This window comes from Anopheles funestus, chromosome 3RL (genome assembly GCF_943734845.2).
Source record: "Anopheles funestus chromosome 3RL, idAnoFuneDA-416_04, whole genome shotgun sequence".
Classification (NCBI taxonomy): Eukaryota; Metazoa; Arthropoda; class Insecta; order Diptera; family Culicidae; genus Anopheles; species Anopheles funestus.
In genome coordinates this window covers 31,561,317-31,588,810 of record NC_064599.1, presented here as the reverse complement: position 1 = coordinate 31,588,810, position 27,494 = coordinate 31,561,317, and the positions used below count along the sequence as shown (strand labels likewise).

General features: G+C 41.8%; 2 protein-coding genes across 7 annotated transcripts in view; one reads left to right on the top strand and one right to left on the bottom strand.

Annotated features, from left to right (window-relative positions):
- Positions 1 to 20,159, bottom strand: part of LOC125770979 (cAMP-dependent protein kinase type II regulatory subunit) — a 38,528-nt gene extending 18,369 nt beyond the window's left edge. The window contains exons 1-3 of one of the 5 annotated variants that reach the window (XR_007419255.1): positions 20,036 to 20,159; positions 18,343 to 18,646; positions 5,540 to 5,780 (exon numbers count right to left, since the gene is read on the bottom strand). Coding sequence is in view for 4 of the 5 variants with exons in the window: in XM_049441136.1 (XP_049297093.1) it covers positions 5,540 to 5,753 (214 nt within the window). In the remaining variant the exon portion in view is untranslated. The other 4 variants (XM_049441136.1, XM_049441139.1, XM_049441138.1 and 1 more) reach the window with 4 other exon arrangements.
- A 1,035-nt stretch (positions 20,160 to 21,194) lies between these two features.
- Positions 21,195 to 25,625, top strand: LOC125770976 (palmitoyltransferase ZDHHC15-like). 2 transcript variants are annotated; one of them, XM_049441131.1, is made up of 6 exons: positions 21,195 to 21,643; positions 21,724 to 21,845; positions 22,006 to 22,350; positions 22,412 to 22,535; positions 22,606 to 22,735; positions 23,532 to 24,502. In XM_049441131.1, the coding sequence occupies exons 1-6, from the start codon at positions 21,475 to 21,477 to the stop codon at positions 23,845 to 23,847; spliced, it is 1,206 nt and encodes a 401-aa protein (XP_049297088.1). In that variant the 5' UTR covers positions 21,195 to 21,474; the 3' UTR covers positions 23,848 to 24,502. The 2 variants fall into 2 exon arrangements, with proteins under 2 accessions (XP_049297088.1, XP_049297089.1); XM_049441132.1 differs by lacking the exon at positions 23,532 to 24,502 and adding an exon at positions 24,687 to 25,625 and having other exon boundaries at positions 21,197 to 21,643.
- Positions 25,626 to 27,494: the final 1,869 nt, after the last annotated feature.

Sequence of the window (27,494 nt, the reverse complement as noted above, 5' to 3'; positions counted from 1 at the left end):
GAGAGAGAGAGAGAGAGAGAGAAAGAGAGAGAGCGAGACAGAGGGCATTTGGAATGGATTATGTAACTGTCTCCGGTTTGTAAATGTATGTTATCACACCTTTTATGATAGAATTTCTCGGCAAAGAACGCAGTTACCAGTACACGAAGCAAATAAAATTCAGCCACGCATAAATCCCGTTTCATATCACATCAAGCTCAATCGCCTGATGTGACAAACCATCTCAACCGCTTCAATCCATATTCGGCTGGTAAGACACCAGGGGAAATATTGGCGAGTAATGTACATACATTGAGTGTATGAAATATTCAACCACTCTTCACACTGAATTATGCGTTTCAAATGGTTGTATGTGTAGTGCTTGCGCTGTGGGCGTTTCGTAAGCTATGCGAATGTTTTATGTACGTAAGAAAAAAAAGGTAACATAAAAACTGGTCTGCTTCCTGTGAATTGTAATTTGAAATTGCTTAACGAAAGGTGTAAAACTAGCACAAAAAAAAAGAAATAGAGTAAAATAAACTCACAAAAAGGGTCAGGCCGTTCTTCATGAACCAAAAAAAAAAAAATACAAAAAAGGGATAAGAATTGCAATTCTGCAGTAATAATATTTCGAAAAAGAAATATTATTCTAAATAGAACTAAATAGAAAGAAGAATAGAACTAAATAGTATTAGAAGAGAAAACATACAAAAAAAGTGAATATTTTATATTAAATTAGATATACTTACAAAATCATCATAGTAAGAACAAGATTTTTGTTGAAAAATGGATAAAAAACAGATACAAAACGAAGAAAATATTAAAATACAAAAGAAGAACTATTGACAACCAGATCTGCAAACACGGGTGATGCGAACTCCACAGCATAAAGACTCGCGCAGACTTCGAAGTGATTCGATACAATCTGCAATATACGCACCACCGTGGACGAACTTTATAATCTGTTACCGTGAAGCAATAAATTTTCCCTAACTAATTTGTAGTCTTTTGCTATCGTTGCACTGCGGCTGGGACAAATTGTTCGCAAAAGATGTTTGATTACAATCTACATACAGTCGCGCTTCTGGTGCCGATCACCATAAAGTGCAGGTCGCATGCATGATCTTGATGTTGTGACATGCTCCGACCAACAGCGTACCGAGGCGAGGGCTCGAATCGCCCCGATGCATATGCTCGGCCGATCGCACGGTCACCCCAATTCCCAGTCGACGCTTAAAACCGGACTTCGTGGCACAAGTACCGCCCGTGCGCCTGGTTACCCCTTTGCCGCTAAATGCATATCCGTTGGCCGTTTCGCTTCTTGCTCGATGTCATGTGCACGGTAAACGCATTCGCAGATTGGTTTGATACCTGCACAGAGTGTAATGAGGGCTGTCGACGCCAAACCGGTACCGAGTGGGTCTCGCGATTCGCGAAATTATAAATTCGCCCGTCTGCGCCGGATTGTAGCACAGGTTTTGCATCGGTCGCATGACCAAATCAGGCCACACGCACACGATTTACGCGTGTTGTACAATGGTCGTACCGTGCAACGGGGTTTGGAAAGGGTCATGTGACCTAAACGGAAAGCGTCAGAAGCAACCTTTTATTTTACGAAAAATCACGCACAGAGGAAAATACGTCTCGCGAACTAACAGATCAATGCAAACTGATAATTGATCGGGTCTGTTTTGATGATTATAAAGCAATGTCGCTTGTTTTAAAAAAGGTGGAAAAAGTTTAATGCAATGATAAACAATAGTAAGAATCAGGAATATTGTTTACGTCCTAAAGCATGATCGCGTTTTTCAGTCTTGATCAACTTGATCAATTCAACTTGGCGATGATCTCCACACGCCCGGACTGGGGTGAAATTTTACAGGATTTTTTTTCTAAAGAAAAAAATGGCTGGTAACCATTTTGTAGTAAACAAACTATGTAGACGAAAAGAAGTTCTCCTTGCCATCAGGCAATATTCGTCGATTAATAACATTTATTCACTGCACAACCATAATATGACATGATGTCTTAATTATTCAAGAATTGTATCACACGTTAGCGTTACCATGGTCCCCTCAGGCAAACGAACAACTCTGACCATCAAATGGCGATCGCCAAGTAAACGAAATATAGATAGCTTCATCAATCTTCATCACCAGCATCATTAACCGCAACCCTCGACAGAGACTCGCTTTTCGAAGACACTTTTTTAAACCGCGTTGTTGTTGCGTGGTGCAGCACAAAAAACCTGAGCTTTTGCTGTGCAAATCCATTTATTGCTATCGAATCAAGTAGATCGTAGTTCACGCCGTAAGTTTATTTTTTTCGCACGGCTCTAGCTCGATAATACGCGTCCTGAATGTACAGGGGCACGTGTAACGTTGATGGCAAGTGGCAAACAGATAGCAGTGATTAAAGCAAGCAATATATCACACTGCAGCTGGATCGAGGGCGATGCATCGATGGTGCAACACAGCGAGGACACATCGGCACACCTGCGCGACTCTCGACTTCGAGCAAATCGTGCGATGCATATCAAACGCTACACAAGCACGCACTATTTAGCTTTTCGATTCAGATGCAAGTCTCAAAAACGGAGTCACATTCGGTCTGTTTATCGGGCGCAAGTTGTTGGGTAATGCAAAGACACTGAAAACAACAAGGATGATGGGTGTTTTAACTCTGGATCCAGAGAATTATTGCTAATTAATAACCACTTACAACAACCAATCGAAACCCACTTCAGTGTAAATAAAATTCCTAATGAAATGAAGCTTTATGATCCGTATATAGACATAAACGCACAAAAACACGGTGCCCATAAGCTTGCGCGGCGGTGACGCAAAAGCAAAATCACTGCCGTAAAATCGAATAATAGAATCAACTAGACTGGGATCACCCCGGCAGTGCACACTTTTTTTAAATTTAGCTGCCGAGCAATTGGGGATTGTGGTTCAAAGATATCAAAGAGGAACGGTAAAGAAGGGCAGAGGTGAGATGGAGTTGCCCCGAGCAGACGGAGGCCAATTGACGACTAACGACATCTTCATGCCCGAACACGGTTGCGTGCCTGAAGAACCCCGGAGAGTTCTCAGCTCACCAATAATAACACTAATTGCCCTATACTCCCAACTCCCCCCGTTCCACGGGATTTCCCCTTGGCCCGTCTGTGTTCGACGGTGCATTTTCCACTGATTGTGTTTATCTATTCTTAATTGAATATTTTAGCGAAACAGAACGATTGTGCGCGAAACTAGGCAATTGATTGGGCGGCTGGGTTTTGCTTGGAAGACTGCTTCACAGGACGCCAACATGGGACGATGGGACAACGATGGTCGCCCATCGAATTTCACTACCGACCACCGCTCCCGGCCAGGCAATCCCCATACGTATATATGTATATACATTCGTCTAATCGACATGCGAGGAACATTGAAGCTCGTGGTGTTTACAGAATTGAGCACAGCACCAGTATGTGGAGCGAAAAGGCAAAAGCCAATCGATGAAAATGAAGTTATTTTTCATCTAGTTCTGGTTCAATCCTGTACACGAATTGAACGGCAGCCCGAAAACAAATTGACGTCCAATAACGGACGCCCTTGATGGGTTAGCGGACAGAACTAGAACGATGATGATTTATGTTAATGTATTCTAGAAAATGTATGTTACATTTATTAGAAATATATTTACTATTTGTTTGCCGAATACTGGTCAATGCGGTAAACAACTCTTCTGTGATAAAAACATTTTCTCTCGGCAAAAAACTCGCTGCGCCGAAAGAACACTACCACCCGGGGGACACTTGTCGGGGCCTTGTGTAGAAGAGTGAACCAATCAGCCAATGGAAAAAACAACTCCGTAACAGTAAGATAAACCATCTAATTCAGTAGTAAAGGCTTCTTCTGTTTCCGAGAAACGTACGCACTTTTGTTTGCGCATGAAAACCCATTCCTTTTACGGCTGTACACCGTAGTGACGACTCCTGCTGAACAAATAATGCTGGGAGGGTGGATTTGTTAGGTAACGCAACTGTAAGCAAAAGGCTGAATGAATGATATCATTGTAATCTGGAGTAGCTTGAGATCCAACCGGTGTACCATTGAAACAATACGAACGACAAACATGGAAGATATCCGCAAGAAAGATACGTTTGATGATGTACACGTAGTCTGAAGTACCTGCTCCAAGTATAGCACTTTTAAACGCAGAAAGATGAGTTGAGAGCTTGTTTAAAATAAACGCCACCCCGGTTACCACGTTCTGCTGTTTAATACCGCTCGAAACAAATCAGCATAATTACCTAAAACCGATCAAATTAAACCATTCTCATTCCTGCGTGCTCAACATTCTTCCACCCCAAAAACTGGTTTTCCATTGCCAAGACGATACAGAAATTGCCCGTCCCATACAGACACGAACGATGCAATAAATTGCAAAATGAATACTTTGTGTAACATCAACCGGCGAGTGTGGGCGCGCACATACGACGTCGCTGTCGTATTCTTATCTTACAACGCATTGTGCGCGCTTGTAAGATCCGCAAAGCCGAGGGTGTAAACAATCATTCAGAAACATATGGTTCCACGAGTACGAGTGTACATATACCATATTGTGACACGCATGTGTGCGGCGGGAAGGGGTCGTCTTGGAGGGTTTTCCCTCCTTGTTTCCCTCTTTACCCGCCTTTTTTCACACGGAAGACCACATGAGGTCCCACATATCAATGAGTGTGGCTGTGAATCGCTTCAACGGTATCTTCACTTCAGGTGGAAACCCAATGCCACCTTACCCCAAAAAACCTTCCACCCATGGAAATTGTGCGTATATTGTTTTCCACGATGACGTTCTTTTCCACTATTTGCTCCACTATTCGACGACGTCAAAGTTGTCTATAGGTACGACGAAAAAGTGGTTGATTTTCACATTTCCCAAACCAGTTCTGCTGAGGAGTTCTTATAAACAATTATTATTCGCCCTTTTTGGCCGTGGTACGACGTTCGCTGGACGGTAAAAAATCGATAATTTTACCAAATCTTACACAAAAACAACAGACCATACACACACACAAACACTTACCCACACACGGCCAATCCGGACTGTTGGGAGAAGTGTGAAGCTGAATGTAGGGCATAACAATTTGAGGGTATCCTTGGCAAGGCAACGGCAACATAAATAGCTGGGCTGCGAGCAAAAGGCAGTTTTGGCATGGATAAAAGCATGCCCGATTGAATAGGAAAAGGTACCCGCAGTGTTGAAAACTTGCCAGCCAAAGAAAACCAACACAGGGATACAAAACCCCACACACGCACACAACACGGTGGTGGAGTTTTCCATTTTCCACGCCGTTTAATATTGGCCGTGGTAAAGCGCATGCTTTAGGGCTAGACAGCTAGAGATTGGTCGTTCCGGTCAGTTTTTAGAACAATTGTGCATTATGGTATGAGTTTCATTAAAAAATGTTCTACATCGTAATAATAATACAAAAAAATACTTAAAGTAAAAGTTTGAAGAAGTTGTGAAATATATGCAACGAGCACTTAAAATCATCACTTTAGCTTACCTTCGTCGTGTGACATTATGCTCTCGTCCGGCGAGGTTGGCTCGGCTGACGTGATCATCGTTGTTTTGCGGTCTTCCTGCAGCTTTGTGAAGAACGTCACCGCATAATCGATCACATCGCCCGGCTGCTCGAGCAAGTACGCTATGGAGAACTCCAGCAGCACATCCCTTAGCCCGTCCGGAACCTGAATTCGATGCTTCTGTTGGCTCGACATAGTTTCTTTTTTTTTGTTTTACGCACTCTGTCAAATGTTATATCGAAAAGAGGGGGAAAATAAAAGAAAAAGAAAAAAAACGTCAGTACACTTACATCATTTCACTAAAGCAACGACGAAACAACTCATCACGGGAAGAATCGAGGAAAAAAACCTTCCCATACATTGAGCAAATCACGTCCGACATGCAACAGGAAATCACAGTGGAACAATTAAGAAGAAAAGTCATGACACATGGACACATGGCCTCCATTTCACCCCCCTCCCTAACCTGGTTCCGCTTCCTTTCGTTACGTCCTTCGCTACTAATAGACCCGATTTCCCGATCTAATCTAGAAGAGCGCATACGATGAGAGACGCACGAGTTGTTCAGCAATGAAAAGACAGTGGCTTACACACTCCCAACAAAAACCTCGGAGTCGTTTAATTGAGTTTAATTAAATTCGCAATCATGTCCGTAGCGTTTGTCGAAGAATAGTTGGGCGGGATCTTACGTTTCGTACAGCCGGATTACGTTCCGTGCGGGTGGAGATATTTCAGAAAGACGATAGAAATGCATGTGCCATCGTCGGCGATCGGTAAAAGTCTTGTCTTTATGTAGTGCTAAGTGTCTAAGCAATTGTTTCCCATTAGCAGTTGGTTAACCATGCTTCAATATTTTATGCCGTTTAACAAACTGATGCGATTCGACGGCGTTATTTGCGACCTGGCATTCGATTGGTCTGATGGTCTGGTGTCTCAACGTTCGGTTTAATACACCGAAGATGTTGGACCGAATCTGGACAAAAGTTCTATCGTGAGAAGTCAAGAACTTTTGGGTATTCGTATTTTTACCGACTGCAAAAAATAAATCTAGCCTAGTCTAGTAACTAAGAAGACCATCAAGACAAGAAGGAAAACACATCAAAAGCATTTAAAGACACTACGAATGTCTTGAAATATTTCTACTACAATTGAATTTTTGTGGCAATATTGGAAAAAAATATTGAATTCTTGTAGTCTTCAGAACTCTGAACTCTTCAGACATTATTATATAGTCTTGCTTAACATTTAGTTTGCAAGATATTTAATAAATTTTCCTACTCATCTAGAACTCTAGAAGGCAATATATTTCTTCCCATAAAGTATCCCATCCCAATGTTAGACAAATAATATTATTGAATGCAAACAATTACACGATAACAACAGTATGTTGATATTTCACAAAACTGTTACGAAAGATACATAAATTAAAATATAATGTACGTGTTTTAACCTACAAGCAGCAGCTGGATGGTTATGGTAAATTCTACTGCTAAATTGCTTTGCTCTTCTCCAAGGCATTTTCCAGAATTCCGCCCACCCTTTCCCAACCTTTTCCAAACCATCCCCTACAACTCTAGTGCACATGAAACGGACTGAAAATCACGAAGGCCCCATACATCTTGGCCAGGGACGTCTTGGAACCTGGACTTGAGGCACGTACGAGCAAACGACCAAAAACCGAGTGAGTGTACCCACTTCTTCACTCTCCGGTGCCGGGTATCATTTCTGTACCATGACATCACGAAAGCGTTCGATAATCGATACACCAGGCAGCCGTTTGAAGGAGGCAAACAGACAACACAGGCAACAGAGAAGAAAAAAAAACACTCTTGTAAAACCAGAGCAACAGAACAGAGCAGTACTAGGTACCATTTAGCTCCGGTCCGCCGAAGCTGTTAAAACACAGTCAATAACATAGATTCCGACGCTTTATTTCCTACAATTACACTACCCTGCCCCAATGTGAACACGGCCACCCGTGTCCGTCTCCCGGTTTGCGAGATCTGAGTTCTCTCGCACGCTACAGCATCAAATGACCTTCCCCACCCCCATTCGCCGGTCGATTCGCTGTTGTGATGCAAAGTCGTTTTTCCACCCAGTTCCGGACCTCTCCCTTAGTCCAATCGGAAGAATGTTTGCGTAAACAATCGAATTGTTTTATTGCTCGTAGACTATTTATTTTTGCCCTTCGTCCGCTTGCATCCACACGGCTGTACGGGGCCCCTGTGCTTCCTTTTACATCATATTGTGATTTGGTTGAAAGTTCGTCTTCAACTGCAGCAAAAGGGAATGTTTCCAGCAAAACAGACTATAGCTACTGAAAAGTAGCTACTACACTGTATCCACTGTTATATGATTATTTTATTTTTTCGAACAGCTCTCCTGTCTTTACATATGACAATTTTACTGTTACGAGATAGAACAAGAGCGAGAAACCTAGACGAATAGTTAAAATGCTTCACCGCCAAAGTCTAACGTGTTGAATGACGACAGTCACCTGACGTCTACTTGACACGTACACCAGGCCAACCAACACCACCGTATACTGTAGCGCTGTAGCTTAAGTCATCTCCCTGACATTCCCGCAATCTCTTTACATCACTCATCGGAGAGTCGCCGTATTACTAGGCTTAACCAGATGCATCAAACAATCTACTTCATTCGCGCGTTCGCGAGCAAAAAAAAACAAGGTGTACGATGCTATTACATGACTAAGGGCTGTGCTTCACCTTCGTGAGACAGAGACAGAGACTAAAGCCGACACCAAAAACGCTAAATACACATTCCGACTGAGCGAAACGAATTCGTAACGGGCCTGTGAGTGTGAAAATGGTACAGGCCGACTACAGATGAGCGAGATAAGACACGTACCAGAGCTGCCAGAACTCGAATATGCTGCACATGACATACATTAGAAAAAAAAGAATACTTCCTCACATGTACACAACTTGTAGTTGAAACTCTTGGAAAACTCTTAAAATTAGGAACCAACCATCTGAGACCACTCACAATGTGAAGGACTTGGCGTTGGTGTGTTTGATTCTCTATTTTTTTTTGTTTCGCCATCCTCCATACTTCTCACAGTATCCGCGCAAATGGTATCATAATTTTAATTCCTTATCGTTTTCGGCCCCATAATGACAGACAACAGCAACACATGCGGCGAAGTACCGTCTGTCTGTATTAGAAATCTCGCCCGAATGATAAGAGAGCAAACAGATGCACGTGGTCGTACGGCGGCTAAACTGCGCAGAGAACAACCAGGTCCGGGCCACATGTCGATCTCACTCATTACGCTTAACTCCCTTCTCAGCCCTCCTTCCATTGCTTCACACCTGTTGTCTTTACCCACCTAACATCCCACCTCCATTGAGTCACATGACGGTCAAAATGGGCTAATTTGGCTTGCACGACACCGTTGTTGCCGGTGTAAGACATTTTGCTTCCAATAGCGCTTTCCCTCCGAACCCGGTTTATGCTTGAGATGTGCCGAATGAACACTCCCCGTCTACGAGGTAATGGCGGAATGCAGGGGAGGGGGGGGGGGGGGTTATAATTGCGTCACAAATAAGAACACATTAGCACGTGAGACATGAATGCGTCGTCACGACGGATTTATTTGCAACGGGCGCATATACGCGATGTTCGGCTGTCGTCGGTCTTCCCCTTTAGCGAAAGGGTAACATTGCTCATCGTGAAGCACGTAGTCATCTCATCGTTCATGATCACCCGCACTCGTTTATATAAGTCCAGCTACGTCCAGTACGGGATCCGTTTCAAACACCTCGTTGTAGACTGGGGAGAAATTTCCTACCGAACGTTTATCTACCGTAAAGATGATGTTCTGGCTGCGGGGTTTTGCTTACACCCAGCACGCCAACCGACGATCAACGGGTGTGCGCATTTATCTAAATGAACTAAACTAAATGCGCGTTCTCACAAAATCGTTCGATTTCCAATGTTCGCCCAAAAGCGTCCAAATCATCAGCGGAACTGTTTACACAACACGGTGAAGATCACTTCTCTCGTGCACCATTTCTTTTATTTTATTTTCTTTACCCGTCAAAAAAATTTCCAACCACTCCACTCCGCGATCGGAAGCGGGAACTATAAATTTTCGCAGTTTTTTTTTGTTGTTAAGATATACTTCCCAATTCCTAAAATGAAAAAAAACACGCACGTTACCGCTGTAAGCAGTTATGCCACCCGTCGATTGTTGATTCTAATTCTTACGAGATGTTCGTGATGAGGTTCGATGAAGTTTCCCTGTCGGTGGGAGTACACCAATCGTTCCGAATGATCTGTCTGCACAACAACAGACTTCCCAGTTTTTGGGGAGGTAGCTATCGTAGAACTGATCTTATGACTGTTTTTAACCTGTTCCATAAATTACTCAAGTTTATTATTTTCTCTGCACTGTCGGTGTAAAAGAGTAAAAAGTGGTAGTATATTAGTAGCCATTCACTTTTGTATATTTATCAAATCGTTTTCAACACAACAATGAACCTTTACATGACCTTTCATTTTACAGGCGCAATTTTCGACTTTTAGTAAATTATTATTGGAAATATCAACTAAATGGAGTTAATGAGCATCTTCATTAAAAAACTGATAATTTAAGGTGACATCTATAATATAATACAATAAAGTATTTTTTGTTACTTATGTACTATTACTTTATTTTAATATTAAATATACTACTAATAATATTAATACAATATGAATTGATCTTACACGATCAAACATTTGACACATACTGAAACGCGAACGAGAAGACATTTTTGACAATTCATTTGCAACGTTCTGTAACGTTCTGTAATGCTCTACTTTTGATTCGATTCGATGTTATAAAATTAATATTATTAAAAGTTAATTTTATAAACCCAGCAAAAGATCAAAAGACGATAATGACTTTGACTCCTTGTCACGTGTGTGGCAACTGCCTAATAAACACAAAACAATTCGAAAAGTAATTTTATTTGTCAATTTGAGAATCAAATATAAAATACCATTTCACCGTACAATTTTGCAGCAAGTATCCTTCCACCTCCAGCAGATTATGCTGTTGTTAATCCTCAACAATGAAACCAACGTCAAACACACAATGGAAAGCATCTTCAGGCGTGTTCAACCAAATGTTGCGTGAAAGATCGAGAGTGGAATCCCTTCCGGCTAATTACATGCTTGAAAGGCGAGATTTTTTTTTGGTTCTTATTATAACGTTTTGCAACTGCGACACGTTTCACAAAACAACTTATGCTTCGCTGGCAGGCTTTTTCATATTTTGCCAGAGACGGAACCGCCCGTTCGTGCGACTCACGACAAATGCCACCAAACGCGAAACAGCACTTCACGTCAGTAGGAAAGTACTTAAAACTCGGCAAGATAACAGTCGCCAGGCAATACTCAATGTCGCAAACTTGTACAAAAACGCAAAGCAAAGTGTACCACAATACGCTGTAACATCGTTGCTTCGCTTTACGTTTTGTTCTTGGCCATTCTTTACCACCACTTCAGGATCCGTTTACCACAACGACAACAATGTAGAGGTTGCGATGCGGCGATGCTGTGGTACAGGGAGGTCGTAAATTTCGCGACCTTCCTAAATTTTCATTATTTACCAGCAACAGACAGCGATGGTCGATAGCATAATGCTAGCTTAACAAACATACGACAAAAAAACCCACACACCAACACACACACGATTCCATGATGCGATAGCAACCAGTGCCTGTTTGCAGGACGAATCCCGGAAAGAAAAGGATCCCGGCACACACAAACGCGCGCGCGAATGTGTTAAGAAGTGTAGTTTTGCTTTCGCCGTACCTTCTCACGAGAATATCTTGAAACTGCTGACGGCAAGTTCTGACAACCTGTACGGTTATTTCGTGTCAGCCGCGCTGGGAGTTTGGGAGATGGCTAATAATGAATTTATCATCATGTTCAACGCGTCAGATGCCCATGGACATTTGTTGGGACGACCGAGCATTTCTATCCCATTACATAGCGAATCCGTATCTTTGTGTTTTTCGCTAGTAGCCAACCGAAACCTTTCGTGCCCTTATCCGAAACGTGTATCGCATAAACTGAAGGATTTCATGGCTGTTCAATAAATAATGTGGCGGATTGTAACCGCCATCTAGGACATGCGAGAAAAGAACCTACAAAAAACACAAATACTAACCACCGAAAAGGAGAGAGTTTTTTAAAAGTTATGTTCATCCATATATTTCCATAGCGCCATTAAGAATAAACTGGAACTGTAGGATAATGTTCAATTGTGTACTTTCTCATTAGCAACAGGGAAAAAACAAATCGATATTCTCTCCTTCACAACGGATACACAGGGAGTCTCTGAGAATCACTGTTCCTGAGATACGATTTTCAAGTTTTGATAGCTGAGTGATAAATAAAAAATTTACAATTTTTGGGAACCATTTCATGCCGAGAGTCACTTGAAATCCTCAGTACATTACGGACATATAAGTAAATCGACTCTGTAATAGTGATCCGGGACGAATCGGGAGTGAATTCTTTGGTGACTTCGGAATCAAAAGATAGGCTCCAACAACAAAATTCCAGAATCGAGTCTGGAGTCAACTAGCAATTACTCGGGATTCTTCTCCGGAGCATTAGAATTCTCCAGAATTTCATCGAGATTCCTTAAGGTTTTTCAAGGAATTTCCATAGTTTTCAATTGGCCTTTCAAATACTATTCATTGGAATTTCCCTCTCTTTTCGTAACCAATTGAAGACCACAGTGTACCAGCAATGCCTTGTATTTTCAGCAGTACTATCTAAAGAATTCAAGTTTTCCACGAGTTTTAGGACAAATTTTGTAAAAGGTTGCTGTGAAAGATGCGGATCTCTCCGACAAGAAATACAAAAAAGGAAAGACTTCAAATTGGCGTCTTCTACTTAATGTCAAAAGATTTTTCTTCTTCTTTTGTGGCACTACAAAAGACCTCATGAGATCATGGGCCTGCCCCATTGCTGGCTTTCCTTGACTTTATTAACTACACAGCCGGATAGTTAGTCCTGCGTACTGAATTCCCGGATTTGATCCTCGGTCCTGCCGTGTAGAGACCCACGCCGCTACCATCTCAACCACCGAGTCGTCCCGTAAGTCGATCCAATAGGCACAAAAAACGACACTGACGAGGACTCTGTGACGACAGCACACTCACCCAAAAGTATGCACCAACATCAGGCACCGAATTGTTTCGTCTATTCCACCATGTTCCAGCAAATTCCTTTACGTCCTTCAACCCTTTCTACTCTCGGGAGGGGAAAAGTTTGCTCTCGGCTGTGCAGCTCATACGCGCTACCGACTCATTTGTGTACTTTCGTCCAGAAACATGGTTCGCCCTTATGTGCGCCTGCTGTTCCTGCCTGTATGGGCATTACAGGCACAAATAAAAACACACATCAGTCGCATGTTTACAGCTTCCTTCTGGCAAAAGAAGCCCAGAACAACAAGCAAAACAATATGCTGTTTCTCGCCACATTCAAGTTGGCGTTTTTTTTGTTCGCTCTTGCGGCTTGTTATTCCCTTTTCGCACACGTGAAGAGTGGAAAAACAACAACAACAAAAACGAATACCAGCGACAAAACTGCGCTCCGTTAAAAGCAGCAACGGATGCAGTCGCATTAAAAAAGAAGGAAACACGTAGCATAATGATGAAACAAGATGTTGCTGCTACCGACATGGTGTGTATGAGTGCCGTGATTGTAATATTTCACGATTGTAGGATAACATGTTTTTACTCTTATCGTGCCCCCACACGGACGGCAAGGAGAAAAAACTTAGAAGAGTGTTTTTTGGTTTCTTACTTTTTTATTTGTTGTCTTGTTGTTGTGTGCATAATATGCTCAACGCCAACAAACGGGAACAGCTTGATTTACTCGTCATTCGTAAAATGTTTCGCCCATTTACTTTATTGTCGTTTCATTCATTTTCTACGGGAGGATCGTACCATTGCCACATGGGAGAGGTGATAATCTTCCAATGGATGAGTCATCATGAGAAGAAAGTAGCCAGACCTCGCTGTAATCTTGCCCAAAAAGTTTTTACCATTTGTGGTTAAATCCCTGTGCCATGTATATCGGTGTACCGATCGAAGTGATGCTCAATGTAAAAGCTACCCTTTTTCGGTAACTCTGCGTGTGACCCTTTTTTTTGCATATCGAACGCTCCTTCGAGCAGGGACACACTCTTGGGTGGGCTCTTCACATCGTCGCATTCGAATGGTCACCAACCAACCACAAAAATACTCTCGAAACATCTCCACCCCACAAGAGTTTGTGTGTGCCTTCCTTTGGCAGTATGGGTGACTCTTCTTGCACATCCCCATTGCAAGGGGCATGATTTGAACTACTTCTTCTTCCCAAGTTTTGAGCCAATGCGATCGATAGCAGACGTTTTGGGTCCAAAATACACCCGGTATCTATTGAGTGACACGTTCGAGCGGCAGAACAACGGTTCCGAGAGCAAGTATCCATTTTTAATGCTCTTTTCTTGCATAAAAAAGTTACACCCATCAACCAAAAAACCCCCTTCAGGGCCACTGATCCAATTGAAAAAGATTTTTTCGGGATTGTGTACGAAACGAAGGGAAATTTATTTTTTCTTTCTCTCCCATAAAATCAGTTTCTTTCTGCTTGAATGCAAAAACAAACTTCACGTGGGAAAACACGTGGGATTGTGCAGGTATTTATAGGAGGGGAGCGTGAGTTGTGCAAAAAGCAACATATTTCATTTACCAATAACTATATGCTTTTCTCCTTTATATACTCTGCAGCGTTTTGGGTGCAACCCAAAAAGTGACTCCTTTCCCGGAAAGGAAGTTGAACAGTTTCAGCCCTTTTTTTGTTTGGTTGGTTGGGGGCTGGTTGCATAAATGAATGAAAGTGTGCCAACCGTAGGTGTTTTGCACAAATCACCTTTTCGGGGGCTGTTTACGTAAAATGACGCATGTAGAGCATCATTGACATTTCGACTGTTCGTTTTGATAGTCCTGCACCATGCACCAAACTGCACCAGAAGTGCATCAAAAGCGCTACCAGCCAGCCGGTAAACTATTTTTAGTCGAAAACGAATGACCCGCAATGCTCAAAAAATCAGGAAACGCTGGGAGGGGAAAAAGCAAAATGTGCAAACCCAAAGATTGCATGTGTCTGGGACCTGGCTGAGACACTTCTCGTCAAGAAGAATTTCTTAGAAATTTCCCGGTACACTACCACTTAGATGACAGTATACATTTGTGTTTTTTTCTTCGCTGCCATTCATCGTTGAGTTTTCCGAGACATTTTTCTTTTCTTCAGTTTGTCTTTAATGCGAAGGGAATTAGACACACCAACCAGAAGGCTTGAACGGGTCCGGGGGGAAACTTCAACACTTGGCTGCGTTTCCTGTCCCAAGTTCCGTCTCTCGTACCTTAATTTATGAACCTATTGCCAGCAGAAAAAAAACCAACGACCAAGTTATCGAATCGCCTCCATCGGTACACAAAGCTAAATCGGTCCTTGCAACAATGTGTCCCTCTGTATGGAAACGATGTGGCACGACATATACCACCCCCAATACTGGACCCGTAACAACGTACAGCACACCATTTCAAAATGCCACCCGGAAGTGTGGCCAGCCAGCAATAGGAGGCCCGCTATATTGCCCACTTTCAGTGGAGAACACATAAACTTACTCCTGATGAAATATTCACGTAACCTTTTCCATCGTTAATGTCCACTGGTATAGCCACATTCCCGTACTGGGCTTCCCTTTTTCGGTAGAATAAGAATGGAATAAGTGGGGCGAAAAAACATACTTCGGCAAAAGATTCGCGTTTGTAGTGACCGGGTGACAGGTTTATGTTTTGTCCCTTCGTTCACATCAAGAATCCGGCAGCGGTATCGTTACTTTTATTTTTCGCTTCACCAACCAGATGTTACGCCGGCAGTATCTTCACGGCCACCTTTACCTTGTCCTAATTACACACGCACCGGTACCTCTTTGCCTCCGTATTACGGAACACACGTTTCCGAGACATCCATGCGCAAGTCCTGGTTTTTGTTATGCAAAAACAAACCCACACTACTACCCACAAAAGCACAAAACTGACCTTCGTACACGGGGAACGGGCCAGAATCCTGCGGGGCGTTTTTCTGTTGTGTCGTAGCTAACAAATCTTTTAGAATTTTAGAAGCCACTCGCACAACAGCAGCAAAACAAAAACCTCCGGCGGCATCCACCGGAGCAGAAACGACGACGACGACGATTGTCCTTCGGTTCGTCGTTTTTGAGACGATGGACGGACCACCGTGCTACAGTGCTACACTACCCCGTATATGAGGTAAACCACAGCAGAGCAGAGAAAGACAAAAATATCAAAGGGAAATTGAAAAGGAAATGCAGCAGGAAATAAGAAAATTCCGCAATACATAGTTCGCATGGCGCATGCATGGGAGGACACACACTACCAGAGCTAACCGGAGATGTTCGGGTACTTCCAGGGAGCCGGGGGCTTCAATGGCACAGCTTAAGCAGGAAAGCTTTTATAACATATTGAACGCATCTATTAATGGAAATTGCGGAAACGGTACACCGCGAAAGGTCACCAGTGCGGTAGAAGGATTTTTTTTAGAATAAGAACTTTAGTGTAATAAAAGATTGGTACACTATGGTGGAAATTATGACCAGTTTGAACGCAAAGTTCCAATGTGTTGGTTATGTCACTAGAATGACACCGGACGGCCTAACTCATTAAGACGTTTTAGAATTTCTATCCACAAGGACAGGTGAGACGTGGTAGAACCAAAATGAGATAGGGTAATGCTGTTGGTGACATCGGACAAATAATGTAGATCCTCGGGTTCGGGTTCAAATATCGAATAGCCCGAGCTTTCCATAAGCAGCTTTTAACTATTCTTGACCTGACCTATCAGGTCCTACAGCACTTCGAAAGGATTTCTTTGAAGAATTCCTGTAACTCACTTCTGTACTTGCGATAGACTGGTTGTCAATGCACTTAAATCTTCCTAAATAATTCTAAAATACAAGGACATTCAAGTCCTTGCTACCAAGCAACCGGACATGGGATTTGGTGAAACGTACAACGTTCGGAGTACATCCAACACAAAAATTTATATTTTAAAAATCATAAAACGTAAAACCTTTTCCCCCAAGCACAGAATAGCATTTGAATGTTTGAAAGCGATAATTTGCCGGGAGTGTGGTCAATTTTATTCGTTGACGAAATGTTGCTAATTTGAATGTTAAAAAGCATTTTTCGCTTATACTGATTATCGACTTGCATCGGAGGAATGGGAATGGCTGTTAACAATTCCATTTCAGATTGCAAATTATAACCAATCAAAACCTTAAAAGACTTGTCTTCATTTCAGAGATTTAAGATTCGCAATGAAATGATTTGAATTTATCAGTAGAAAAAAGGTCTGCAGCTATTCCAAAAATGATATTAACATGGTTTAAGAGTTTTCTTTTTAAGTTTTGCCAAATTGAGAACAACTATACAAAATACCAGAAAATGAAACATCAATCAAATAAACATTTTTGAGATATTTTTTTTTGTATTTTACCAAATAGAAATAAAATTGGTTTTTTTTACAATTAAAAAAGTTTTTTAATTAATGTTTCATTGTAAAATTGTAAAAGCTACCGAGTTTTGTTAAGCTTATCCTTCGATATAAGCATATAAATTTAAAATTCGTAACTATTTTTTTTTTGTAAGTAACTGACAACTGGCGACTGTTTCTACAATCAATCAAATTAACTTAAAAGGGTTTTCTGTTTCGAACAAGTCTCTGATATTTTGTTGCGCTTTTGTGTGCTTGCGACCTTTTCGGCCCAGGTAGTATTCACGGCCCTTTTGCCAAGTATGTATTGGTGCGAAGGAATATAGAAACTTGCAAAAGCATATACACCGTGTATACTGTGCCAGATGATGTTTTTCTTATGTTGGTTTATACTGTAACTAATACTACGCCAACTGCAGTACAACTACAGCTACAACCATCCGTTCTGTCTACTAACATGAATGGAGCCCTTAAGCATGGAAAATTGTGCTCCTGGAAGAAAGCTTGCCAAAACATTTTCCGCAGGACGAATAATGTTTATAAGCTTGATTTAGCATAAGTATAACTCTTCCGTATGAAAGCTAAAAGTTTAGATTTGAAATCGTATGACAGAAAAAATGCAGCTACAGTTCAACCAAAGTGTAATAACTAGCAACTATTAGCATATTAGCATTATAATTATAGATATGTTCGTAAAGTCTGCCCACTCGCTCGATATTAACACTAAACTTTGTCACCTTTAAACCCTCTCTCCAACCCCTATATTATCACCACCGTCTCTCGCTCTTTCGTATTTTTTTTTTGCTCTTTCTCGCTCACTCTCTCGTGCTAATATTTTTTACTTCGTATTTTGCTCATTCAAATCACCTACTGCGATTTCTCGGCAAACCTCTGCTAGAGAGTACACCTGAGTAGTAATAGTGTGCGTTACACACATATTCGCACACATTTTTAAGGGTTTCAATTCAATCAACAGCGTGTGCAAGGGCCGTCTGATAAAGCGATCGAAACATAAAATTTTAGCTCCGAAAATATCCTTCAAATCCCTTTAGACACTTTGATTTATGCTTTCTTTACTCTCGGAGGGACAAGTTTTACAAAACACCGACACTTGATAAATCGTGCCATAAAAGAGCGTCTCCATGTGAGTGAATACTTTTACATTTTACAGTGTATTATCATAATAAATTACCTTTTCTGTCGGCTATTTGACGATTCCGGCGCTCGATACACACACACAGGAGTACCTTCGTAATATCCTTTACTGCTTCGTTTTAGTGTAGACAAATTAATGTGCTGTTTTCCGCTCGATTTGAGTGGGCAGTAAGTTGTAAAAACCGTACAGATTAAAAAAATATCCACTTCGTAGACACTTCACACACTGCGTGCCAATCACTAGGATCACTAAACTGCACTGCTTTTGGAGCCTTCTGCAAGGAAGCTCGAACCTGTTACGGCCGAAATGGGATGTGAAACTACTGTAGAACAAACAGTTGCTGGTAATAAAAATAAACAGTTAAAAAAAGTAATTTCACTTTCTTCACCTTTTCACCACGGTACTAAAAATGGTGCGAGCAAAAACAGCCAAAAAAAAACATAACAGTTTCCTTCTCACGCGGGCAACAGTTTTTTTGGAGGATTTTCTTCAAGGCTCACAGTTTTCACTCGACACCGTCCGTCGAGGTGCGCTGTTTTTCCCGGTAAGATCCGGAACCAGCCAGCTTCTCACAACTTGTTACACACATCCATCCCCTGGAAAGCTGGTTTTTGTTTGGGCTCCCGCTCTCACTTGCTGCTCTCGGAAAAGAAAATTTATCAATCGAAACAACTTTCGCACGGTAGCAGCAAAAACGGCAAGCCGAACGGACGGGATATAGGGGAATAGCGCAAATATCCAACACACACACACACACACGCACTGCTATCAAAGAAGCATCAAAGCGTGCGTGGAGTTTGCGGGGGGGGGGGGGGGGATGAAAAAGGGAAGGTGACTAAAACTGCACACATTCACAAAAACGCAACCAACCAACAACGCGACACGCGCACACTTCGCCAGCAACGGAAACGTGACCAACGCACACAGCAGCACCGTGAGCTCACCTTACCAAACACACACACGCACGCACGCACACATAGAAACATGCACACGACAGCACACCTGATGTCAAAAGTGATTTCCTTTGAATCACAGCTCACTACTCTCCCACGGTGCTGTGCCGCGTTCTCTTCGCTCTCGCACACAGTGCTCTGCTCAAAAATGTTATCTGTTTCCCTTTGCTTCGACGTCAAAAGGGACGAGACCGTTTTCTTCGGGGGCCCCAAACGGAGTTTTTGGGGAGAGTTTCGATCTCCTACCACCTGTCCAATAAAAAAGAACAAAAAAAAAACTTCACACCGGAATCGATTTTCAAATTTTCACAATTTTTCATTAACATTTAACACCAGGGGCAACGTTTAAACACCAGCACCACACATGCGTTTAAGCCCTTTGGATCAACCGCGCGGTGTTGTTCGAAAAACAGTGCAGACTCGATTGAAGAAACGCTTATCGTGCTAAACTCTAATATGGCCCTCCGGGCAATGAAAGCTAGTTCCAGCACCGTGTCAAATTGAAGCAAAACGCACTGGAAGATTTTGGGGCAACTGTTATTCGCAAGGGCAAGCGATCCAAAATACCAACCACAAATTGGCACGACTGCTTCGATCCTGCAGCACAGCACATACACACCACACACTCTAGCCTATATAACACCTTCCGTAACACTGAGCAGCGACTTCGACGCCGTAAACCGATAGTAAAACCAGCACCCCCAGTTACGACCGGAAGCACGCGGGGTACGGCCGGAAAGTGCTGTGCAATGGCGGCAAAGAAAAAATAAAACAACCTTCACAAGGTGGTCACTTTTTTTCACAGCTCCGCACGCACGGCTGGCAGCTTTCACTTCAGTTCTAGCAGTGAAGCCGCTATCTCTTTCGGATCCAGCCTGCTGCAGCTTCACTCTCTCAGCTTTGCCAGAGTTCCATCGGCAAACCGCGACGCGATGATGCGCTCTCACGCACGCTCTTGCATTCCGTTTCTCCTCGTTTCTCACGCCACGGCTGCTGTGCTCTTTGTCGCTCTTTCGCAGATGATGGCATGCTGGGCTGTACGCAACGTTTGCCTTGCGCCAGCAGACAGAATTTTACGCTCGAGCCTCCGAGCCCTCCAAAACGAAAGACCCACTCTCTTTCACGCTCTGATGGGTTTTATCTACGGAATTTTACGCTCATGCTGTTCCTTCTTTTTTTATCACGGATTCGTCGTTTGCCCAGAACCATAAAAAGCCTTAACAGACTCCAATTTGACCCCAGGATTGATTAGGAGTAGATTTCCTTTGGCACTACAGTGTGGGTCGTATTATAGCTAGGATTTTGGTTATTCATTACAATCAACGGAGTTTCTAATAACAGCTTAAAGGTAACATATTTATGATGACCACGTGCTGGAATGCAAAGATAAAATACATGCAGCTCCTAATCTCTACAAAATTATGATAATCAATTATTAAATGTAATTCAAAACAATTGTTTGAATGCCAACTTTAAGCAAGTAGTCTGATGATGTTGATCACTGAAGAAATAAAAGCAAATTGCAATGTTTAGGTGTATCCTTCGTCAGCAAACGCATACACAAATTTTAAAAATTTATAAAAATAAACTAATTTTGCACAACCGTTGTGCAGCGCTGAAATGTCAACTGATGTTCGAATACAAGCATTTGTCAAATGTTCGACATCGAAACCGTGCGCGATAAATATTGGTCGCGTATACACAAATTGTCCAAAAGTTTTACAAAAAAAAAACTTTGTAATCATATTTTTGAATTTTGTTTCTCCGTGACACGATTCCGTACCAGAACGGTAATGGAAAAAAACCCTTGAAACCCACTCGAAAGTTCTTCAATGCCGTTGATATCAAAGGAAAATAGTTCCATGTGCGAACGAACAAACAATTTTGAATATTCTGTGCAAGCGTAGGTGAAGCACACCCTGTTCTATATACCTTCGGTACAATGGCAAAACAAAAAGAAGCTGACATTCCGATTTCTTAATATTATGGGAATTTCAGGCAGCAGTTTTTCGTTGTTTATCGGTTTCTGCTAACATCTAGAAAAGTGGTTTTCATCCCATTGTTGCAAACGCCAACCGCCAAGTTCCATTCTCGCCGTTCCGATAGTTAGTGCAACTCGCAACAATTGTGGCGACCAAGGCAAGTGCCGCAAAGGGATCGTCCTCGTCGATCCTACTCGTAGAAGGTCGCTGGTGTAAGGTGACGCGATTGCAAGATGTCGATGGCTCATGGAAACAACTATGATTACCATCGAACTACGTTCGATGGCGAACGAAATGAGCGATGCGCCTGTTGCGTGCGTACGATGAAATGGTTTCCGGTGCTGTTCATCGTGTCTGTGATCGGTTGGTCATACTACGCGTTTGTGATACAACTTTCGTTCTGTGAGTCAGCTTCGCAGTGCATGTTTACCGATACGGTTCGCTAATGTTTTTCTCTCATTCCCATTAACCTGGCCTGCCAGTTACCGTCACCAATATTGTTCAAAGGATATTGTTCCTGCTGTTCTACCATGCCGTGCTGGTTATGTTTCTGTGGTCCTACTACCAGACAGTATTCACCGATATCGGTAGAGTTCCCTCCAGGGTAAGTCGATTCAAAGCGCACCCTCCGCCGACAATTACTCATCGCTCGTACGGTGCTTAAATCGTTTGCGCTCCACTGCACAATTCATGCTCGTAATGGTCGGAATTGTAAAGCCTGTGCGAGATAAGATAACAATATAAACCTTTCACTATGTTCACAGTTTCGCGTTCCGAGAGCCGAGCTTGACCGAATAGTGCGTGCGACGAATGAAGAGGAACAGAAACAAATACTGGAACTGTTCGCAAAGGAGCTCCCCGTTGTGACACGCACGTTAAATGCAACCGTGCGTTTTTGCGACAAATGTCGGCTCATCAAACCGGATCGGGCACATCACTGTAGCGTGTGTGGGGTGTGTGTGCTCAAGCTAGATCACCACTGTCCGTGGGTAAACAACTGTATCAACTTCACGAACTACAAGTACTTCATTCTATTCCTTGGCTACGCACTGCTGTACTGTTTGTATGTAGCATGCAGTACCATACCCTACATGGAGTTGCTGTGGACGGTAAATCGGACTGACCACTTGTCAGATGTATGTCCATTCTAACCATTGTTACCAATTGTAGGGAAAGATTGATGGAAGATTTCACATTTTGTTCCTGTTTTTCGTTTCCATCATGTTTGCGATCAGTTTGGTTAGCCTTTTCGGCTATCACTGTTATCTCGTGCTACTAAATAGAACAACGTTAGGTAAGCATTCATTTCCCTGTTTGAATAGAAAAATCCTCTTGCCTTACGCTACCTTATTTCTTCATTCTAGAATCATTTCGTACGCCAATTTTTCGATACGGTGGACCGGATAAGAATGGGTTCAGCTTGGGAAAGTTAAGCAACTTTCAGGAGGTATTTGGCGACGATTGGCGATTATGGTTCGTTCCGGTATATACTAGGTAAGTCTGCTTGCTGCATAGTGCACCTTAGCTTTGTATGATAGTTTAAGTTTTGCTCTTTTTTAACTCTTTGGAAATGGGATACAATTTGTTTGCACTTGGAATGGAGCACGATCGCCACATGTTTATTGGATCATCTCTACCAACTGTGATATAAAAATAGCTTTTAAACTTTTTCTATGAGAAAAAAGGTCCTTCCTTTTACATATGGCCTATGAATTGTTGATCTCAACGATCGGTCGCTTGGTTATCCAGTCTCTTTCTATCTACCTTTCACTCTTGTCTTCTTATCAATATATTTACACTTCTGCTATGCACCGTTTGTTGTTTGTAAAGCAATGGTTAAACGAAATTAAGTTAAACGTTAAATAGGTTAAATAAATGAACGAGTATCGTGACTAATCCTATCGAACACAAAACAGAACATCGTTGATTAATAGTTTTCCATTTCACAACTTAACCCAGTTTGCAACGTTTGTTTATGTTTTTTTCGTTCCTCTCCTGTTTGTAAATAACTTCTTTTTTTTACGGAATATGAATGTAATACTTTCCTATGCATGTTGTTGATGGCAAATGGGAACTCTCCTTAAAACCGGTGAATTTTGGAACAGGGAAAAAACCAATCATATCCTGAACATGTGCTTTTGAAATGGAAATAATTTTGTTTAGAAAAAAAAAAACAAAAAATCCTCCCCATTAATCTACCCTTTTCGATTCGTGTCTCGCATATGAAACATTATCCACCTTACCGAATCTCTCTCTCTCTCTCTCTTTGATTTTTTCTGTTCATTTGTAGCCTTGGGGATGGAATATTGTTTCCCACCCAGTCGCACCATTTAGCATCGAATTCACCGCATGAAGTTGGGTCGCCAGTAGCGCCACTGACCGCCACCATCGGCGGCAGTCAAAATTGTAACGGTGCGGTTGCAAATGGCACCGTCGGGGTGGATCCTATCCCTCAAACAATCGTTCTAGAACACCTCGACGAAAGGAAGGAAGGCGGGGGGCACCGTCTCCAGGGTCAGCAACAGGCTGTGGTCATGCCGCTCAACACAAACGGCTTGCCACTGCAGGAAACCAAAGAGAGCTTCGCATCCTCCCATCCCCTTTAGTAGTGTAGAGCCTAAGGTTGGCCGTTAGAGGAAACTGTAAAGAAGGGTTCTAAAAAGAAGAAGAAGAAGAAAACACATTTAAAACCAACACAAACCCCGTCGTTAAATTTTGCTCACTGGTGGGTCACACTCACACCTAATTCGCATTTTGCGCATCGCCTTACTCTCTTGAATGATAAGCTGCTAATGGGATATGTAATCAATGGACTTTTGTTCTTCGATAGGATTAGCCGTTAAGAACCTCAGTTTATAGCTATGTTAACAACTAAGTATATGTATACTACCTTTCTATTTGTTTACAAGTAACGAACGCATCGCAGACTCGTGTGTGCGTGTGTGTGTGTGTGGAAGTTCTAGATTTCGAATGTTTCCAAACTTAATGAAACTACAACGTAAGGTACAAACGACAAAGAATCAGCAGAAGCAGAATACATTGAACTGTAGGAAGTGTAACTGCCCTTAAGTGTGCTAGTAATAATGATTTTCCTTATCTCTATCTGATTAATAAGTTGATGATAAAGATGATGAGTTTGTTTCTAAGCAAAACGGATCATCCTAACTAACAAACTTCCTCCAAAAGTATTTGATAAAAAAACGGTATTTTTTAAAGGACTGGAAATAAACATTACAAACCGATCACAACAAGATTAATGAACCATGGTTAAGAATGATTTTTATTTCTTTTTATTCCCATCAATCTGTTGCACAATGGAAAAAATCATTTAATCTTTTTATTTACTGTTGATGCGTACTTTTTTAATCTGAATACTATCAACATTTGGCTTAATTTATTGCTAGCGCGACGAGATAAGAAATTTTTATGGTTTTTTCCATTTCAGTATGGGCGATGGTGTGGTATATCCAATGCGATGCTATGACGAAGATGCAGAAGCACTACTTGGTGGTGAGCAGCAACATAATCGTGCCGGAACGGAAAATCTTCACGATTTTGAAGCAGCCACATTCCTGAATGAGTACGGCAATCTGATGCACTGATCAGGTGAAATGCCGTGCAATGAGTACAATCGTTGTAGTGATGCTTAGTGCTTAGGAGACTTAAATGCTGTCGTTTAATTAGTTAATTTTCGAACAGTTCCGCTAAGGACCAGCTCGTAGTAGCAATCGTATGGATATAAGCAACCGGGATGGATATTAATATACTGCAATAGCGATAGGAAAGTTCCGCTTAAACACGAACAAAATTACAACCAAACCAGCTTTACCGTTTTATGTAACGTACGTTGTATGGATAAGTAATTATTTTGCATTTAAACATTGTAGATAAAATCACGTTATTCCGTTTCCTATAAGCCCCTTAGTAATGGTTTTACGCGAGCCAAGAAGCATTTATATTTACACATTTCATGTTTCATTCCAGTGAACTTGTAGCAGTATACAGTGAATTAGCCATTTTTCAGGATTTGTGTTTTTATCTGTTGTTCTTAAAACACTTTTGCTGCAGCCCTGTTGATACCATTCGATAGATATAGTATGAATTCTTTTAGAGAAAGAATGTTATTTACCCTAACATAGATAGAACCAGTGACACCCGTACAGACTGAACAGCAGTCCTCATGAAAGAGGACTGAGTAAAGCGAAAAATCTATTTGAAAAAGAATCGTTTTCGGAGCTGTTGTACCCATTAGAGCCCTTAAACTAGTACCATTAGCGCAGGCATTGTACAATAAGCACGATACGGCCGAAAGTTCGACTGAAGATAAAAAAGCATGATTGATGGACGGTGTAAACGAAATAAACTGTATTTCTTTAATATACAATTTCGATATCAAAGCTGCTTTAATGTGAAAATGTCCTGCAAACGGCAGAATAGTATTTGTTTGAATAAAAATTTACGAGCAGTGAGCAATTACGATTTCTTACCTTCCCAAAAAGTTTCAACCGATCAATTAAATTTACTTTCGATTATCCGTGCTGTCAGACATTTCATTTCCAATATGGCGGCCGAAAAATCCAGCTAGCCAACCATCACATTAATTGTTGCTGAAAAACATAGATTATTAAATGAAGTTCTTAGTTTGAAATTGTGCAAATATAATAAAGTACTCTCTTGTTAAAGCAGAATACTATTTCTAGGATTAATTAATAGCTAGGAAAATGTTCATACAACATGCGAATGAAGCATGAACCAACCCAGTTATTGCAAAACTGGCACGCGAGTGCCATCTACCGGTCGCTGAGGCAAGTATAAAAATGACATGGCTGACTGTGTCGTTAGTGTGTGCTTGGTCGTGGTAAGTCTTTTCTTTATCGAAATATTCCGTGCAAAATTAAATATTCTTTGCTAAAAATATGCCCAAAAGCAAGCTAAAGGCATGGTAAATGAAGGTCACTAGTTAGATTTTCTGTTTGATCTCGGTTCGATACGAGTATCGTTGATTGAAAAAGTGAAACCCATTCCTTCCTTGTGTTAGCAAGTACCGAAAAAATTAGATGAGTAAGTGGAAGGGAGATAGAAAATGCAGATGTGTGCGTTAGAGCGAGATGATCTGTGTGATGAGCAAAAAAAATGGAGAAATTGGAACCGTCAAAGCTTTCACACGCACTGTGGAACAAGGCAGAATACTTTTGCTACCAGTTCACCACCTGCCACCACCGCCCTAGCGAGGTGGCCTGTTCATGACAAACCTTCCGATTACGACGTTTCTTCATTGTTCTAAGTCACTTCTTTCTCTCTTCTTGTGTGCTTCTCCTTCACAGCTTGTGTAACTAAACCGCTATTTTAGACTAAAGAGCAGTATAATCGAATCTACATCTACCAACAACTCCAAAAACCAACAAAACCGCTGCAAAAATCAAACAACACTCATCAATATTGTTTCTTTAAACAACTACAACTGGAAAAATACTCAACAATTTTTACCAAAAATAAAATAAACAACAACAACAAAAAACACATTAGCCAAGGAAATCGGAAAACGAAGCTAAGCTAATCCTAGCAGAGGAGGCATTTGCATCCGTCATAGAAACGGTGCAGCGATGAAAACGATGCACGAGCAATCGTAATCGAAATTTTCAATCCGTATGGACTGTGCAAGAATGTAGAAGAAGCAGAAGAAGCAAAGCAAAAAAACGAGTTGGGCCAGCGATTTACCAAGATAAGCGACGAACAGAGCGAAGGAACGAGCGTGAAATACACACTAAGCATAAAGCCTTATGAACCGTAAAAAATTGTGATCTCCAGTTTTCATCTTTTTTTTTTTAAATTTCGTCAAAACGAGCCACCAACGGAACGGAAAAGAATCATATGCGGTATGCTATTCACGACTAACGGAGAAAAAACATCAACCACAAATATTGCGAAATTGTTCAATACACAACAGAACAGAAGGTGAAAAGCGCGCTTATCAGTCTACTCTCTCTAGTAACCAGAGAAGTTGGAAAGTGTGCGGTGCGAGCATCTGTTGTGCATAGTCCGTTTTGCATTCAGCGAAAGTGATCAAAGTGAGCATAGCATCTCCCAGAACCATAGTCATCCGGAAACCGGTAAAGATTACAAAAACACACAAAACACACAACACAAAGGACAACTTAGCACGCATTCACGACATTTTGGTTCCGCACGCAAGCAAGCGAAGCAGGCGCAAACGGGGTAACAGATGGTGGTTCTACTGCAGAAACAAGCTGCC

Excerpts from the sequence above, each read along its gene's own strand:
- LOC125770976 (XM_049441131.1), top strand. The coding sequence starts at position 21,475 with ATGTCGATGGCTCATGGAAACAACTATGATTACCATCGAACTACGTTC. Across the intron at positions 21,846-22,005 it reads TCGGTAGAGTTCCCTCCAGG|TTTCGCGTTCCGAGAGCCGA; the intron begins GTAAGTCGATTC and ends CTATGTTCACAG. Across the intron at positions 22,351-22,411 it reads ACATGGAGTTGCTGTGGACG|GGAAAGATTGATGGAAGATT; the intron begins GTAAATCGGACT and ends TACCAATTGTAG.